The sequence below is a fragment of the Dysidea avara genome, chromosome 7, assembly GCF_963678975.1.
Source record: "Dysidea avara chromosome 7, odDysAvar1.4, whole genome shotgun sequence".
NCBI lineage: Eukaryota > Metazoa > Porifera > Demospongiae > Dictyoceratida > Dysideidae > Dysidea > Dysidea avara.
Genome location: NC_089278.1, coordinates 33,819,731 through 33,838,724, shown reverse-complemented (window position 1 = coordinate 33,838,724; position 18,994 = coordinate 33,819,731). Strand labels below are relative to the sequence as shown.

The 18,994-nt window shown below is 37.1% G+C and overlaps 1 protein-coding gene across 1 annotated transcript in view; it reads left to right on the top strand.

Moving 5' to 3' along the window:
- Window positions 1–18,994, top strand: part of LOC136260567 (conserved oligomeric Golgi complex subunit 5-like) — a 21,222-nt gene extending 2,228 nt beyond the window's left edge. Inside the window, exons 8-24 of the mRNA XM_066054359.1 lie at window positions 651–743; window positions 1,158–1,302; window positions 1,835–1,953; window positions 2,860–2,937; window positions 5,217–5,298; window positions 5,491–5,671; window positions 8,356–8,517; window positions 10,432–10,531; window positions 11,533–11,643; window positions 14,600–14,662; window positions 14,715–14,818; window positions 15,717–15,771; window positions 15,838–15,905; window positions 16,119–16,307; window positions 16,580–16,709; window positions 18,657–18,736; window positions 18,786–18,994. Coding sequence (XP_065910431.1) covers window positions 651–743; window positions 1,158–1,302; window positions 1,835–1,953; window positions 2,860–2,937; window positions 5,217–5,298; window positions 5,491–5,671; window positions 8,356–8,517; window positions 10,432–10,531; window positions 11,533–11,643; window positions 14,600–14,662; window positions 14,715–14,818; window positions 15,717–15,771; window positions 15,838–15,905; window positions 16,119–16,307; window positions 16,580–16,709; window positions 18,657–18,736; window positions 18,786–18,909 — 1,884 coding nt within the window. The 3' untranslated portion in view covers window positions 18,910–18,994. The remainder of the gene's footprint in view (window positions 1–650; window positions 744–1,157; window positions 1,303–1,834; window positions 1,954–2,859; window positions 2,938–5,216; window positions 5,299–5,490; window positions 5,672–8,355; window positions 8,518–10,431; window positions 10,532–11,532; window positions 11,644–14,599; window positions 14,663–14,714; window positions 14,819–15,716; window positions 15,772–15,837; window positions 15,906–16,118; window positions 16,308–16,579; window positions 16,710–18,656; window positions 18,737–18,785) is intronic.

The window sequence follows — 18,994 nt, the reverse complement described above, 5'->3', positions numbered from 1 at the left end:
GGTAGACACTCACCACTTTTATTAAACCATAAAGTTTCCAGTAGTTAACAACTTAATTGGGCTAACAAAGTAGTGAAAACGAAGCCTTTGTTACTCTTTTCCAAGTATTGCTACAATTGCTCTCATGTGTATTCTAATATATTAGAACATGTGAATCCTTTGTAATTAAATGACAGTGTAGTTGTTCCTCAAAGAAATAAGTTTATGACTACTTGGCTTGCTTTTTCATGAAAAGGTTTGGTTGCAAGGCTTTAACAAACACTGTAGAATTATCAGTCGCCCATGCAATTAATTACCTAATCAATAAGCTTACAAGAAAACTACCTTAAATCAAGCAATTAGTATTCCAAAATGATGTTTATCATGTTTAGCTGTTTGTACAATGAATATTTTGAAACTTGATTGAACTGAGATCGTCACTTCTCAATCAAACTGCAAGATTACTGTGATATTTTAACAGCTAACTATGTATCACAACAGTGAAATTTCTGTAATAAACTTGTATAGGCTTCAATGCTTAGTATTGGAATCAGTATTGGTAGATAATTTGAGTATGAATACTTGTATCGGAAGTATCGGTAAAAAGTGGTGTTGGTCCACCTCTATTTGCTATAGGATAGTGTACAAGGTATGTGTTGTGTACCATTCAGGTAGTGGATAATGAGAAGCCATGGCTAAACAGGACTAGACGTGATGTTGAAACACAAGCTAAGAAGATGTTACAACAAGGAATGGAATATGCGGTATGTGACTACAATGTTGTCCATGTCTTTCCATACTGATTATATTTGTTGTGGTGGCATGCACATAGAGTAGAGCTTGTGAATGATTTTGTAGACTCTTCTCTGTGTACAGCGTGTGTGTATATGTGTGTAATGTACATGTAAATGTGCATGGTGCATAGATTTAGGGCTCTTGTACATTTTTGCTTATATAAGCTAGAACACAAACAAGCATTGTGTAAAAGTTTTTGACATTTGTGTGTTAAGTATACTCACACATGTATTCTATAATGTGTTTATGTATGAGCATATACTTGCACACCACACATACACACACACACACACGCACACACACACACACACAGTACATACATGCAGTATAAGTAATGTCTGTACGCGTGGAGATCACATGCAACTTTCACTCTGTTGCTGCAGAACCCCACTCAGGTGGGCGTGGCTGTACAAGTGTTCCACAACCTTGGTACCCTAACCAACACCCTCCTAGTGACAGTTAAGGGATGTAGTAACAATGTACAACAACAGACACAGGATGCCCTCAACCCGGCCACACTAACTGAAGGTATGTATACCGCTGTTGTGTGCTGCTACTGTACATGTACATAGTACAAGTACCGCAAGGAACTATATATGGTGATACAGACATGTGTATATGTAGAAAATTGTACTAGAAAATTCACTTAGTGTACACAAATGTATCTGATAACATTTGCGATAGCTAAGTGTTGATACCAAACAGATGCATATCACTGTATATAGCGAAAGCTACCTTTAGCACTGAAAATTATTGATTTTTAATTTAACTACATATTTTGGGAGTTTCTTAAAATGGTCACTACAATGAGGTGGTGTTATTAATGATGTACTATATCGTCTGGTTGTTATAAGCACACATAGTGACTGCAAATCATACCATCCCATATTACTCATAATAAGACTTTTTCTAGGGCGCAAATGACCATAATACATTTTTGCCAAGTTTTGTAAGTGAATATGTCTAACAACCACACTCTGCGGTAGCCATATATGTTCCTGTAGTTGAAGATTGAATGAAATCTGAAAGTCTATTAACCAGTTGTACTTGTATCGTACAGGTTTAGCAGGTCCAGGGAGGTCTCCATTCCCTTCCATTGGCACCAGTGCTAGCTGGAAAGCAGCACTGTGGACCAGAATTGAGAAACTGACTGACTACATTTGTAAAGTATATGGACAAGTACGTAATAATAAAGAACATGTGTGTGCACTAGTGCTGAAACAAATAGCAATTTTTACTATTCGAATAGTTGTGAACAAAATGACCAAATATTCGATTATTCTTTAAGCTTATACTTCTATTGAATAAACGCTGAAACCTTTTGTTAGGGAGCAAGGTAAAGTCTAAAGAGCTGTTTCTATTATCTTTTCTAAAATAGATTTTTACAGCATGGATACATCACTTCATTCACAATCTTAAGTTTCAAGGCTGGCTTTTCCATCTGGATACTGTGTACAAAGTGCTAACGATTATTTGAATAGTGTGTTAACGAATCCGTTAGTGTCATGCCAACCGAATAGTCAAATACAGTGGTCCCTCGGTTATCTGAACTCATTGGGCCCTGGGTGTGTTCAGATAATCAAAAAAGTTTGGATAATCAAAACCCATTCATTTATATACAGAGCCTTGCTCAATTACTCTAATAGAACTCACACCTTAATATAAAATACTCTAATAGAGCAGTGTTCAGGTAACCGAAAGTTCGGTTAATCAATGGCTGGATAATCGAGGGACCACTTTAACCAAATAATCATTTCAGCACTAGTGTGCACACAATATTGTGTGTATGTGACTGTAACAAGTAGTGATGTTAGTGAGAAAGTGCTTGTATCCAGACATTTTAGATTATGGTATTTTAGATTGTGGTATTTGAGACTACATACTATAATCCCATCCATTTTCTCTTTAATATTTGGAGCATATTCAGCAGAGAATTACCGTTATTGGTTAGTCTTGGGGGAACAGTTAAAATAGTGGTGTGTGGATATATAGTGGAAGAATTCACAGTAGTGGTTGAAATAATAGTATACATGTAGCAGTACAGTTTACCCCATGCCTACAATGTGTTGTTGTTTGTGTTGGAAGGTAAATCACTTGAGAGTTGTCTTGGAGAAGAAGAGAGATCCTGTGACTCAAGTCAGCCTCATTGACACCATCAAACAAGTAAGAAGTGTTTGCTCTATGTACTTCCAGTGATATTGATTATTACAGTACATTAATCTTTACAAGTAGATTTTCAAGGCAGGACAGAGTTATAAATGAACCTGGGTAGCTATGCTAAGTTTTAATACTTTATCATATAGTACGGTAGTACTGTATAGTAGGGATGAAGTTTGGTCATAGCCCATGATAAAATATCACTCAAAACTTGCCTCGATTTCCCTCATAATGATGTGACGCTATTGGTTTGGTAAAATCAAGTCCGAAAGTGCCTTCAGATCAACCTGAAATGTTTCCGTTGGAGTTAATTTTTTTTGTGACAGAATTTCTTTTGCCTGCCTCATTCAGTTGCAGGAAACTTCTACTTCTTTCACAGAAGTGTTTCAAATTTACTTAAGAGGAACCTTTGGCATGTTATTGATAAACATACAATGTGTGTGCTATTCCTTTTATGCTTCATTAGCATAGCCATCAGTCGGGGCTTCGCATATATGTTACACAGGATTATCGCACCAATATATTGGAGTACACACAAGCTGTTCTCCATTGTAATTGAGATTTCGCCTGCCACCAAGACGTGGACTGCTTGTAGAATAGTACGCACAAAGCGTACATGTATGTAGGGCTGGGCAGTATTTCAATATTACTATACTGAGTACCTCACCTATTTTGAGAATACCACAATACCGTTTGTGCACTATTATTGCATTTTCTGCATATTTGCTAACTGAGAAACTGTGCTGACCATTCTATAGAAGCTTTGAACTATCTGTCTGTTAGTGTTGCACCGATATCCAAATTAGCCGATTATTCCGATAACCAATATTAAGCAACAGAATTAGCCGATAACCGATCCAATATACACTAATAACACTAACACTCATCCTCATTATTATTAAATGACTCATATTAGTGACATGACTACTGATATACAGCTCCTTCTAGGCTACAATGTAAAGTTAGATGTATACCACAAGAAAAGTTACTCATGGGTAAACCTTTTTTTCTACTACTGGCTGGTACTACATAGAAACCTAAAACCTCAATTTACTGTTGGGCATGGCCTATTTGTTATGGGCTTATAGTCACCTATACCATCATAACACATAACTTCATTAAAATACCAAATTACTTATGTCTAGCCTCCCCCACATAATTATACTACACAGCACAGTGGAGATTAACATCAGCTTTAATTTAATCAAAACCCAATACCGATTATTGAACCGATTACTGGTGCAACACTACTATCTGTGTCTCATTTAAACACTGTAGACCCATAATTGTGCACTAAATAAATTTTGTAATATATTGTATTAAACATTCACCTGTGTTGCACTAATGTAATGCTAAGTTTGCCATGCAACATAATTTGTTCTTGTGCTAAGTTTTGCTGACTGTTTGCATTTCTGAATACATTTTTTTTCTTTCTTCTTGCTGTGACCAATACTAGCTGTTTATTTGTTGCACAATTGTGGTATGTGAAGGTATTAGCATAGATTGTATAGTTCTAAAAATGATATTAGTAATCATGAATTTACAAGAAAAAAGTTCACAAACAAAAATTAAGCACTCCAATAAAAAGTACTGAAACAAGCTGGATAGCTAACAAGTCTTTAACAACAGCACACATACAAATCATTATTCACTGATGTGCATGTGTGATGCCACAAGCTACCTAGTAGACAGTACTTCATGCATGTAGGGTTGGGCGGTACTGGTATTTCTACTTGCGATTATGGCAGTAAGGTAACCATGCAATACTTGTAATTATTGCCATGCCAAGTAGTAACACCAGCACACAGAGAACATGTATTTCATATGTAATGGGATTAGGTTGGAGTAGTATCCTAAAACAATAAGTAGTGAATATCCCTTCTGTGCTGTCTGCTGTGGAGATTCTACAGCACAAGGATATTTGCTTCTTATTGTTTTACAGTAATTTTGAACATTACGTACTACTCCAGTCCAGCTTGTTTCAGTACTTTTATTGGGATACCATTGGCCTTCCTCTAGTTCAAAATTCCTGACACTTTCAACAACTGGCCAGTAATTGTTATGCTATACTATTAGTAGTATCTTTCTTCAACTCGGTGCAATTGCTCATTTTCTCATATGGAACTCTTTGAGTTTCAGCGAGATACTCTATGAATTACAGTACATTACTGGTGGACTTTACACATTTATATTGTACTTGCTGTGTGTAAATGTGTGTATTGTTTGTGTATGTGTACTTGTACACAAGTTGCATATATTTGACTGTTTTCACTCAATATATATAGACAGAAGTTTTTGAGTTGTTGACAAACTTTTGGACTAATATTGTGGACATGTTGACAGTGGAGTTTGCCACTACTGCCAGAGGTGTGTTATATTGTAGGAGTATGTATTGTACATGTGCAGTGTATAGTCATCTGTGTCTCCCTATAGGAGACTGCCATATATTAATTCAGTTAGTTAATTTTGCAAACTTGTCTGCGTACCTAATAAAACACAATAATAGTGCATGTATTAGATATGAAGTTGTGTCTTATATATCATCACTCTGCCATGCAGCCTCCACACATCTCAATCAGCTGTTTGAAGGGGATTACCCAAAGCTGGTCCGACTGTTCACTTACTTGCCAGAGTACATACATCGTCAGTTGACATCCTCAGGCCATCGTTCTGCTACTACTACTACCACAAACACTTATACAACTGGAGGCAGTGACAATGGAGTTAATGAGTTTAATCGGTAAACAATGTGTTGTTTTTTTTCCGTAATTGACTAGTTACATATATTACATCGTACAGTACGATAGTACTGTATATTAGGGACATCGAAGGTGTGGGGGCAATCCGTGATATAATATAACCCAAAAACCTGCCACGATTTTTCCTCACAACGACATGACAGTATTGGTTTGGTAAAACCAAGCCCAAAAGTGTCTTCAGATTGACCCAAAATGTTTGCGTCAAGTTGCTACAGAATTTAGAAAAAGAAATTATTCAACAGAATTTTCTACTACCTGCCTGCCTAACGCCTTCAGTTAAACGTAGCGGAAAAGTACAGCTGCAACCCTAATTTTTTCGCAGGAACGTTTCTAGTTTGCTTAAGAAAAAACCTTTGTCATATTGATAAGCATACAATGCTTGCGCTATTGTCTTACCTTTTATCCTTCTTTACCATGGCCATCAGTCAAGGTTCTATCGCTGAGTGTTAATAGACTACAGTACGGCTTCCATACCAGTGTATATTGCATCAAACTATTCGAATACATGTGGTTGCCAGTTGCACCAAGAGTTAATAATAGTAGGGAGGGAGAGTGTCTAACGCTCAATAGGCCTGTATAAAATGAGCGCGTAAGACAATCTGGCTTCTTGGCCAGACGTGTTGATTGCATGAAGGGAGATGTGAAATGAGGCACGCCGCAGAAGGACGTTATCGATACTATTAGCTGTTCACGAATCAGTCTCGTGAGCAATGTGCAAGGCAGCGTGTGCAATCAAACATGTCGATTTGTGATGAACAGCCCACGGTACTGACCGAAATTGAAGCAGAAACAGTTCAGCCTAGCAAGAAGCGTCAGAGAAGATCAATGAGGAAAGCTGAGATGAAGCACGCTCAGAAGCACGCTCAGAAGCACAGGTAGAATTGCATCACGAATCAACCGTTCAGCCACGTCCCGAGGTAAGGCCCAAGAAGAAGCGTCAGTCGAGGAGTGATGAGCTGGAAGTAACCAAGAAGAAGTGTCAGACGAAAGCAATGGCAAGGAAAAGAAGCGGCACCGATGAAACACAGCCTGAAGAATCCCAACCTAAGAAAAAGTGCCAGATGAAAGTTATAAACGATTTCTCTCTGGTTCTTCCATCACTCACTGGAGTAGCCATCTTCGCATCACTGCTTTCTCACCAACTATCGATTTTGCAAGGCCATACAAAATGTGACATAACGTGTTTATTGCGGTCATCAACACTATAGGAAATTACAAAGGTATACGATAATAAGCGGGGTGCTCTACGCGCTCATTTTATACAGGCCTATTGAGCGTTAGACACTCTCCCTCCCTACTATTATTAACTCTTGGTTGCACCAAAAACACATGCGTATGTCACTCGCTGTTGATATCGATCAGAGAGAGCAACTCACGGCGAACTATATAGCAATGTGTAAGTCAATAAATATAGTTTATTTAGTAACAATGTTAAACCGAGTCTGGTCATCCAGGTCCTGCTTTACAGATTATTCAGGTCTGACCCCACGTGCTAAATTAAATGTGGACGTGTTACTACACGTCATAGCATAGCTCTGTTTCCACGCCTAGTTACGTAAATTACAGTCTGTAGACATATGGTAGCCACGTCCATTCACAAACAAGTATAAGATAAAATTTTAAATCAATCAGATTAGGGACAGTGTATAATGCTGCAGTAAAAAGTACTGGATCGGAGTAGTACGTAATATCCAAATACTGTAAACAATAAGAAGTGTATATCCCTACTGTGCAACACTCAATGCACAGTAGGAATATTCACTTCTTATTGTTTTATAGTATTTGGACATTACGTACTACTCCAATCCAGTACTTTTTATTGCAGCATTATACACTGTCCCTAATCTGATTTAAAATTTAAAATTTTTTCTTATACTTGTACAATATGATTGATGTCTGTTTCCTGTATTATAACCAATGAGAAATCCTGTTGCTATTGGGAACACCACACTACTGTGACTGTGATAAAACTTTAAACTTCTTTCCTTTCAGTAGCAATGTCAAACGGATTTTTAAAAGTATGACAATAGACATATGGACGTCACTTTGTATTATCAATTGCGTGGTATTATCAGGAAACTAATACAGGTGTTCAAGTTGTGTCTTGCACTGACTGAAAACCAACCAATCGATTAACTGGAATGCTGTTGTACATGGCGATCGACAAAATTATCCTGCTATCTTCCATACATTTTCTAAGCAGGAATCTAACATTGGGGCTTATACATGCACCTGGCTACTGTCATCACAAGGAAACTCACCAGAGGACTACTACTTTGACCAGTTTATCAAGTGCTATGAAATAAAAAAAATCTAGTGGATAAACTGTCTGCAAGACATGCAATTCATTGTGCCACTTTTAAATGAAATTTACAGGAGAAGAAATTCTGTAATTTTTGTGGGTTTGACATCCCTACTTTCAGCTGAAGGCAAAAAATCGTGTCATTGAGAAGGGATGTTGTAGACTCAAGACTCTTTGCAATTTCACCTTTAAAAGGCATGCTTGCTATTCTCAGAGTTACAATTCTTCAATGCTACTTCAGCTGGCATGCTCATTTCTGACCTAATAAGATTTTTGTATTGCATCGTAGAAGACCATATTCTACTGTACATAAGAATATATTGTGACTGCTGTCTGTATTAGCTAATCCATTCCTTCCTATAGTTATGAACAGATGTTACTGCAAGTGTTTGCACCATTTGAGAAAGCTTATCTATCTAAATCACTAACTCGTCTCTTTGATGCTGTCAACCAGATGTTCACTCCAGCAGGAAAGGCTCTACCTGGAAAGGCCGAACTGGTGCCACTAACTAAAACCTTCTTGAGGTCAGTTATATTAGTGTTTTAGCAACTTGTGTTGTACTTGCGTAAATACTTTGTACTGCGAACATATAAATCACAGTGCTCTCGACATTTGTTTGAATAGGTACATTAAACTCAGTGTAATGATACACTTTTCATTTCATCTTGAGCAGCGCCTTGTGCACAATACCGAATTATTCAGTGCTCATCAAATTTTCTTAAGAAATTTGCAGGATTGCTATACGTAGTTATGAAAATTACAAATTGTTTAACTACAAAAGTTTGGAGTTATACAGTATATGTGTAATTGTGGGGCTGCATTAGGGACTGGAAGTACATCAGTATATGTGAAGGTAAAGTCATGTACTGCACATTTTATAGTTCTCCAAGTTTATCTTTAGACATTACTAGAGTAATTGAATGGACTATTGTTACCTTCAACAGTGTTGACACTAGGTCTACAGCCCAGACATGGGGCCAAGTACATGAGTACTTATACTTAAGTACACTTAAGTACAAGTTTGAAAGTACTTGTACTTTACTTAAATACTTTCTTAATTACCGCAATGTACTTGTACTTATACTCAAGTACTTTTGCCAAGTACTTGAGTACTTAAAGTACTTTTAAGTACTGCAAACATTGTAGTTTGTACACAGTGAGCGTCAATAAAAATAAATTTGATGAAGTTGTAGTTTTCAACCTCTTGGTACTTTGTACAACCTTATTATGTATCATGTAGCCACAAGCAGCTGTTTAATAGGAATTCTGGTTTATATAATAAAAGCAATGCTGTCGTTTAAATTGGGAGTTGAAGAGAATGGTTGACAAAAACCTGAAACTACCTGCTGTCATGAAATATTTTGCAATTCCTGAAGTTTTATCTGAAGGAGACTGTAAGGCTAAGACTACTGTAATGAGGAGTTTGTTGAATTGGTGGTAAGAAATTATCGTTTATAGTGCACAGTATCCTTCTACGTCAGACACCATCCTTCCCTTTCCATTGTGGTAAAATAGTGCTTGTATTATTTATCCTAATTAAGTGGTTATTTAGCATTGCAGGAAAAGAATTTAAATCCGAGTGTAGTAGACCTAGAAATGATTATTATGCAGTGTAATAGTTCTGTGAATATAAAAACTGTACCTTGCATGTTTGTACCTCAAGCTTAAGTTATTATGCACGGCTGTTGCTATAGGAAAATGTACTGTACTTGTACTTTACCTAAGTACTTTCAGTATGTACTTGTACTTTACTTAAGTACTCTTGTGATTTCAGTTGGAGTACTTGTACTTATACTTCAAAAACTCAAAAGTACTTGTACTTTACTTAAGTACTTTTAAATGTACTTGGCCCCATGTCTGCTACAGCCTAGCTTTTTTCATAGGCCATGCCTACTTATCAGGGATTAGAGTCTGCAGACATACAGTACGTGCAGCCATGCCTATTTTTCAATAGTATTGTAGCCTGTATGTATGCACAAATCCAAGTCCGTTGCTATTTGCTGGCTTGTTCACTTACCAATTTTTGTTGTACCTAGTCTTTCACAGCAAAATATCCTGAGCACCACGAGTACGAGGGAGTATTTCACCTCACATCAGTGTCCACTATTTGTCTTGAGATAAATACAGTAAAAACCCTCATCAAAATTTGATTCCTCCTCCAGTAGCTGCCATCACTGTGTGTTGTGTTCGTATCCACGTGCAATGAAAATGTAAACTCAATGCATTTTGTTTTCATAAAAATAAGTTCTTTAGAAGTTTACAAATTTATTTTTACGAAAATTGTGGTGTACAGCATTGAAGTAGTACTTTGTAGGTTTATTGAAGAAACAGCATACCGTGCATGTAGTAATTTGTTGTACTCTAATTCCAAAATGTATTATACACTGTTTAAGTGTTGTTGCTCTGTAAGTTTATATTGATTCTGATTTTCACTCCAGTGAACTCAATGCTGCAGGGAACAGTCGTCCGCTGGCCATGATACTTGTGCGCAATGTTGAGAAAGCTATCAAGGTGTTTACTATGAAATGTGAAGAGCTGGTAAGTGTAGCACAGAATGACACAGAATGATTTTAGAATACCGTAATAGCACATAATGTATTTTGATTGAACAATCAATGTTCTCAGTCACACACTCACACAAACAACTTGAATGCATAGAATGAGTAAATTATAATAGAGAACATGAGGGGTATTAGTGTGTAGTGTTTTGGGTGTAGTATGTATGTACATAATCAAGAACATCTTCAGCACAGTTTAATAAGATTGAATAATGTAATTTATTAATGTTAAGTGCGTAGTTATATTTTTTGTGTACAAAGTACAGTGATCCTGCTCTTTTTATCCTGAGTGCATTCAGATAATTGAAAATTCAAAACTCATTGTTCAATTACGTACTCTATCAGAAAGCACACCTTAGACAAATACTCTAATAGAACAGTCATTTCTACTCATTGGATAAAAGAATTCTCGGTTGGTTTTAACTGTTTGATAGCCAAAGTCCGATATATTGGACACTAACCAACACACAGACTTCACTGTATCATTGTTGGGTATATGCACATAATAAAGAAACAGTATGTACATTATGGATTCGTTCTCTTGGGATGGTATGATCCACTGTCACCACTTGTATAGACACATTTGTAGTCCAGCTTCTGGGTTAATGCTTTGTTTGGAGCAAGGGTTTATTACTACCTGTTTATTGTAGCAAGACTCCATAATATTGTGAACTCTTATACAGTATGTGAAATTTCACCAATGACAAACTTCTAGCATTTCTTCTCTCATATAGCTGGGCCTTCTATCGGAGTTTTGTTTCAGTCGCATTCAATTACCATTATCAACCACAGTTAAGTACAATATACACTTACATACAGTGAAACCTGTTAATCAGGACACTTTTGGTCAGTCCCAAGGCGTCCTTAATACAGTTTCACTGTAATGTTTAGCTAATGGACTCATGTACAGACTATACTGTGCTCTAATATGAGGATAGCATGCATATATCACTTGTGTAATTAAGGTGTACGTCATTACAGATTGCTACTGGTAGTGATGCCATACAAGTGTCAGGTCCTCCCAATTCTGCTCAACTACGCAACACACACATTGCTAACTCACTACACACGTTTGTGATTGCTATAAAAGAGGTATGAATATGACACTGTGTATGATCCATCTGTTGTATTAGACTGTGTACAAATGGTTTGGATTAGCTGTGTCATATACAGTGGAACCTCGATTATCCGAACACCAGTTAACCAAACTCTCGATTATCTGAACACCAAATCAACTGCTCAATTAGGGTATTTTGTTAACAAGTGTATGCTTTATTAGAGTAGTTGAGCAAAGCTCTGTATATAAATGTATGGAAGTTCAATTTACGTATTGTTCGATTATATAAGCACCCTTTCCCCCCAATTACTTCGGATAATTGAGGTTCCACGGTAATGAATTTCCCACTGTAATATACATACAGTATGTACAAATTATAACAATTTTAATTCCATTAGAACACACATGTGTGATACTTCATTTGAATAGTTTTTTTTTTCTCCAGACAGAAGTATACATACCATATTTCTTTGGTTAAACACTGTACCTTTAATAGTCGCCGCATTTGGATAGTGGCCACACTGCACTTTTAAAATAAAGCATAAACACTGCCCTTGAATGAATGTTGCAGCTATTATTTGAATCCGGTATAGTCCTTGATTGATCTAAGGAGTTATTTGCTTGTCCTTGGGTTAGAAAGGTGAAGCAGGCTATGTTATTTGTTGATATTATCAGTAAGGAAAGAGCACTAGTCGTTCTACATTATGTGACTGGAGGCCATGCCTTTCATCTGCTGTTCCCTTTAGTGCACATGATACTAAAATACATTAGCACTGTAACTACGTGCTCTTGTTGCAACAGTTTTTACTTGATATACTGAATAGTCGCTACACTTTATAGTTACTTTACTTTATATAGTTATACAACGGCCACGAGTGCTCTGCCTGATATAAACGCACGAGCCTGAGGGCCATCAGGCCCGAAGGCAGGTGCGTTTATACAGGCAGAGCACGAGTGCACGTTGTATAACTGTTATGTACCACTCACCTAATAGGTGGGGAGAGTCTCGCAAGACAGCTGTAACACTTATAAAGGCCAGGTTTCTGACATCGATTGTGGGTAACCAAGCCGGACGTTGCGATGACGTTCCCCCTGCAGTACTACAGCCACCTGAGATATTGAAAGCTAGTACGCTATGGGTTATATCACTAACCTGCATTCGCTGTTCAACTCTCATCATGTAGTGCTCAGCATGCCATATAGACTAAGCACCAGACTAATCACCATAGTGATTCTTTCGAGCGAAAAAAGCAGCTAAATAGACGGTTTAAGTAAACAAAACCTAACTACTAAACGATGCTAGTCTAATTCTTACTATTCACACTGGCTAAACTCGAATCTGGTGGCATGACAAAACTGGTTACTACAATCGAACATAAAGGTTAGTATTATTTAGAATATATTTGTTTTATTGAGTCATTGTCGAAGTGGACTACAGTTTAATCTGGGCTAAGATGGCACCAGACTAGTAAGGTGTATAAGTACGTTTATATATGTGTGTGTGTAGACTAGAGTTGTGGCCACCCGCGTTGGCTTTTTCGATCGCCATTGGCTGCTTGTAAACATTATTCGTATTGGTGACGTTATGGCCCACAATCGACCTTTACATGTCAGGCTATAAAAGAATTCCAGTGATCTGTGAAGTAGGGCTGAGCGATACTACCGTTTTAGCGATATATCGTGATATTTTGAAAGTATCGATATCGCGATATTTTGTTATTAACTATCGTGATACCATGCCTGTACATTATTCTCATTGAAAATCCATTTGTTATGCAGTACTAGGCTAAGAATCCTTGTAAATGATTTAAGTCCACCCATCTGGTTTCCCCTGTAGAGAGGTGTGAACACCATAACAACCTCAAAGCATGTGTTACAATAACTGTTACTGTAAACAATGATGATCGTGGCTAGTTTGTTATCACCTATAAGGACTTCCTGCAGGAATGCTGAGCAATATGCTATGTAGCACCAGCTATGATTGACTTATTTGTAAGTATCGTGAACTATTCAGTATAATGAATAGTGGCTTTAGTATCGATCGTGATACTAAAATGGCAGTATCGCTCAGCCCTACTGTGAAGTGTCTTTCCACCTATTAGGTGAAGTGTCGTAGTGGTCTTCACCACCGGCACTTGTGCTATGCTGCACAAAACCGCAGCCAGTGCAATATCTGTATATTGCACTTCGGTCAGTGCATTATAACTTATAATGCACTCGTTTCGTTGTGGTCTACAAAACCGCAACCAGTGCGTTATAAGTTATAATGCACTCGCTGCGGTCTGCAGCAATGCAATATACAAATTATGGCACTGGCGGTGCCTTTGAACTTCCCACGCAGAGTGGTACATTATGCCATAAACACCCCTCTCGATTAATAACTACCTTTCATTGATTTTTGACATTAGGCTAATAGTAGGTGCAGCATTTAACCAAGTAAACACAGTAGTTAAAATTCCCATGTGCTCCCTAGCTGATACACATTACAGTACCTGCAAGCTATTAGCTTACTATAGGGTATATTGTTGTATATGGTATGATGTATATAAGGGGTGTGGTCATCATGTTCAACTAAATAGATTGTTAAGAGGTGTGGTCTCCATGCTTGATTGTTATTGATCAACCAAGATCGTTAATGAGCGCGGTCTTGAACCTATCATGAAGTTACAGTCATCTACCAGATGTCCAGTATCTTTAACAGTAGCATAAGCGCTTTAAGTAATTTAAAGTTGGGCGATTTTTTAAATTAAATTGTATATCTGGCTGTTTTAATGCTATATTTGATGTTAGATTGACTAATATTATTTCATAAAGGTGATTTTTGTCGCATAAAATGTTTATAGGATGATTTTAAAGGCAGAATTTTAGGCAGGACGCATTATTTTAAGTGGGATCCCTACTTAGACAGTACTACCATACTGTTTGCAGTACTACTGTACTGTTTGATTACTATTGCTAAATGATATTTGTTGTTTTTGTTCTGTTGTGCAGGAGATGTTGACACAGTCAGAACTCACACAACCAGTGTTGACTGTCATACATAGCTCCATGGAGGTATCTACTTTATGTAATATTTACTAGGACGTGTTTTTTGATTTTATTTCAGGTAGTGGAGCAGCAGCGAAATACCATTTTGTCTAATTTTTTGACCAAAATATCCAGTGTATTGGAAGAGATGATATCTCGTATGCATGAGGAGAATTTTTCAGGGTACATTATATACACTTGTACATTGTATATCAATGTATTGTCCTATAGTGTACAGTGTATACATGATTGAAATACAAGTTTACAGTACTGCACCCTTTGCACTATATAGTTGTTGTTTTATGTATACACATTAGGGTGTGTGATCAGAGGCGGTGGAGGAGGCCAAAGAGTGAGGGGGCCAGGCCAGCTATAAGTTGAAGACCATAAAAAAAGGTCACAACTTGCTGACAATAGTTGCTCTCCACCAATTACATCTCCTTATTTATAACTACACATACGTAGCTAAGTAATTTGCTACACTGCTTCTCTGAATACTGTGACTGCTCTATTAGAGTATCCAGATCCTGACTGTACTATTATAGTATCTCGATCTTTTCTTGCAAACAGTGTCCGCCCCCCTCCCCCCGTCTCCACCGCCTATGTGTGTGATAATTAAATTTTTACTATCATGATAATGTATCTCATTATCACGATTATCACGATACTTGACTGCACACAAATACTGATTAGATACTGTAAATGTCTCTAATAAATTATCACTTATGCAGTTATGCTTGCTTATAGCTATAAATGGAAACCATTTAAACCATTTAATATTATGACAAAATTAATAGTATTAGTTGGAATTATACCTGGAATTGTAACATTTTCTCATTTCAGGTTGGCCACATGTAGTTTACAGAAGTATCTGGAAATTTCCTATTATCACAATAATGCAATAATGAAAATTTTCTCGAAGATGACTTTTCACAATAATCGATTATTCACGATAACGATAATGACTTCACGATAATCGATTATTCGCGATTATCGAACAGCACTAATACACAGTGATAAATTCTGTCACACGTACATACAATGTTACTGTTATTTAACATATTCTGTTTATCTAATATAGTCCCATACCAAATGTGCCTGATCCACCATGTTCAGCCTACATGCAAGAAATGCATGTGAGTTGTTGTGGTGAATTCATTGTTGAGACTTTTGCTTTCTTATATTATCATTTCATCTATTAGAAATTTGCCTCACGGATATCCAACGAGCATTTGGCAAGGTTTCAGTGTCACACTATAGTGACTGAACAGTAAGTGGGTCTATTAAAATTGTATATCATATTTGGGTATGTACGTGTACTTGATTATGAGCACCATGGCTACTATTATCAGTGTCTTGTTCAAAACCATTTATTCTGCAAAGCAGCTTGGCTGCTGTTGTTCAGTATATCTTCAGTATACACCTACAGTAGCTATCATACTTATTCAATAATATAGTACTTGTCGTTTTTGTTGTCTGGTAGGTTGTTGGTTGTTAGTTCACAAGTGATGGAATCATTTGTGGCTCATGTGTGTCTTGTTCGTCCACTGGGAGAAGGAGGAAAGATGAGACTGGCAATGGACCTTGCTCAATTGGAGTTGGTGCTTGGTCTGTTCTGTCATGGTGATGTTGCTAGGCTTGGTCAACCATACAAGATGTTGAGAGCTTTAAGGTCAGTTGTGCGTCTGGTGTATTTGGACTTTAAACAAGTAACCAACTAGAAATGGACTGTAGCTTAACAGAAAATGTGTTCACTCCTTGAGTAGGCTGCTTCAGATTTGGAGCACACACACACACGCACGCACGCGCACACACATGCACATATGCACACACATTCACACTCCATAAGCATACAGACATGCTTGATAAGGGACCAATGTTCTATGATTATTTTGAGTGAACCATGATGTGGACAGCTTTTGTTTATCACAAAATACATTTCAGGAGGTTGTTGTTCTTGGCACCAGAAAACCTTATGGACACATCTACTGGAGTTGGTAGTGACCTCCCATACAGTTATGTACTCAACCATTTGTTCTGTAGAGGTCCTGTGACACTTAAATCACCATATAAGGTTAGTGAAAATGCAATTCTTGTTAATTTGGTGGTATTGTAGTGGTTGAACATGTTATGGGCATAAAGAAACTATTTTATTTAAAATGTTACAGTAAAATCAGGTAGTTTGCACAACTTCTGTTTTGTATTTTCTCGGCATTATCTGCACAATTCTGCAGTGTCCAAGGAATGGAACATCAAAGTTTTGGCTATTATAGTTAGTAGTTTTGGAATTACAGTGCTAGACAGTAGGAAGAGCAAATAACTCAATTTGTACAGCAACTATACTGAAAATAAGTTACAAGTGCTTTCATTTCCGACATTTGGAGCCATAACCTCACTTTACAGCATTGGAATTTGGCTTAAACTGTTCACCATAGATTGGCCAATCAATGAAGGTATGGTATTATCCCTGTAGTCACTTACATATACACTTATAAAGGCAGTTTTTATTGAAGAGATTACAACAATCTTGTTTTATGTGTACTGCATTACAAACAATCACACATGACATACACACTGTCAGGGCTACAGCAACGAAAAAAGATTTTTCAACTCTCCATGAGCAGGCGAATATGATGGTGTATAGGTTTAATTGAGATTGGCTTCCTGAATAATGGAATGTTTTTTCTTTGTAGCATGTATAATTTCACCAGTATTTCGTTTTTCTCAAAATGGATGCTTGTGCAAACTAGGTGGGATTTTGTTGAAACAGTCACATACAATTGTTGTATGCTTTAATTGCACACAGAACATGTGTGTGTTTGTGTGCTCATTTGTATATTTGTTTGTCTTTCCACACCCACATAAACTTTGAGCAGCCTGTACGTGAGAAGTGAAAGCCATAGACAGGTAGCTTTAGTTTAAGGCAGTTGATTTGTGCTGGTTTGAAATTCGGGTGAAGCGAATTGCTGAAGATGTGAATGTCTTTCACAATGGGTTATACGAGCATAAAACAACCGAAAATGGTGTGTCCAACCTCTTACGCTACCAAGAATAATGAAATTCTTTGAGGGGAAAAGGGGGTGTATCCCATACTTAAGCAAACGGAAACGAAAGGCAGCCTTGAGACTTTCTCTTAACAATTTATGTCAGAAAACATGATAGACAGTCTATAATGCAGTTGAGAAGATACTTCTGTGTATAATTTCTGGTTAGTCATTTGTTTGAATTACGCATCTTTAGCAGTTGCTAGACTGGCAGTACCCACACCTTCACCAAAGAGGAAGGGTATGGTCACTGTAGCATAACAGATTTGGTACCACAGTGTACTTTTGCTGTGCTTGTGTTGACTGCTGGAGTTTCAGGGATGGTATATAATATAATTGTCACTGAACTCACACTGTTCATCACTGTCATCCTTGTATGCAATGTAGTGTATCTTCACCTTGGACTCTCAGCAATCTCAATAGGATAGAGTTTATCTCTTTGTTCTCTTTCGGCTCTTGGCAAATTAATGTCATGCATTCATTTGTCTGTAGTCCTAAGTTATAAGGATTTGCCATCATCAATTACCACTACTAGCAGCTGCTCTCATTTATTAACAATGGTAGTGTTATGGTACCTATTGCAACTCTTTCAGATCTTCGAATCAGACACAGAAACTTGATGCATTCAGCCTGAGGTACAACCTAGGAAAATTTATGGTACTAATTTATAGTATACATGTAAATCTATTTGCAGCTACAAGGTTTCATTATACATTTTGTGTGCTTTGATCTAATTGCGATGCATTGCGTGATGCAACCAAAGGATAAACAAAACTTTAATATAATGTTGACTCTTATGTTTTCACTGCATTGACCAAACTGCTACAAACTATTTCTGACACCTCTGCACACATGGACACGCACAGTACCTCACTCACTCTATAATTTTTCCTTTCACTTCATCATGGTATATAGTAGCTAATGTTCTGTCTTTTGTTCATCAGATATGTAGTACAATTGATGATGTATTATCACAGGTTCAGGGATGGTCTGAGAAAGAGTATGTTCAGTGGATGAAAAAACATCAGTCTGAGAATGAAAGAATTCCATTTATTCAGTGAGTTCATGTGGTACCTGTAATGGATGCTAATTGACAAATTATACAGGGCTACACTGGACAACTACAATAGGAGATATGGACAACAGGATAGTTCTACTAGTTCATTACAAGAAACTAACATCCTTATTACAATGAATCAAATAATTCAGTCCAGAAACCAGTCTAGTTGATTCTGAATATAATGATTGTACCATATTGATACCAGATGTTTCAACAAAATATTTAAAATAAAAAAACCATTGTCATGCATGAAAA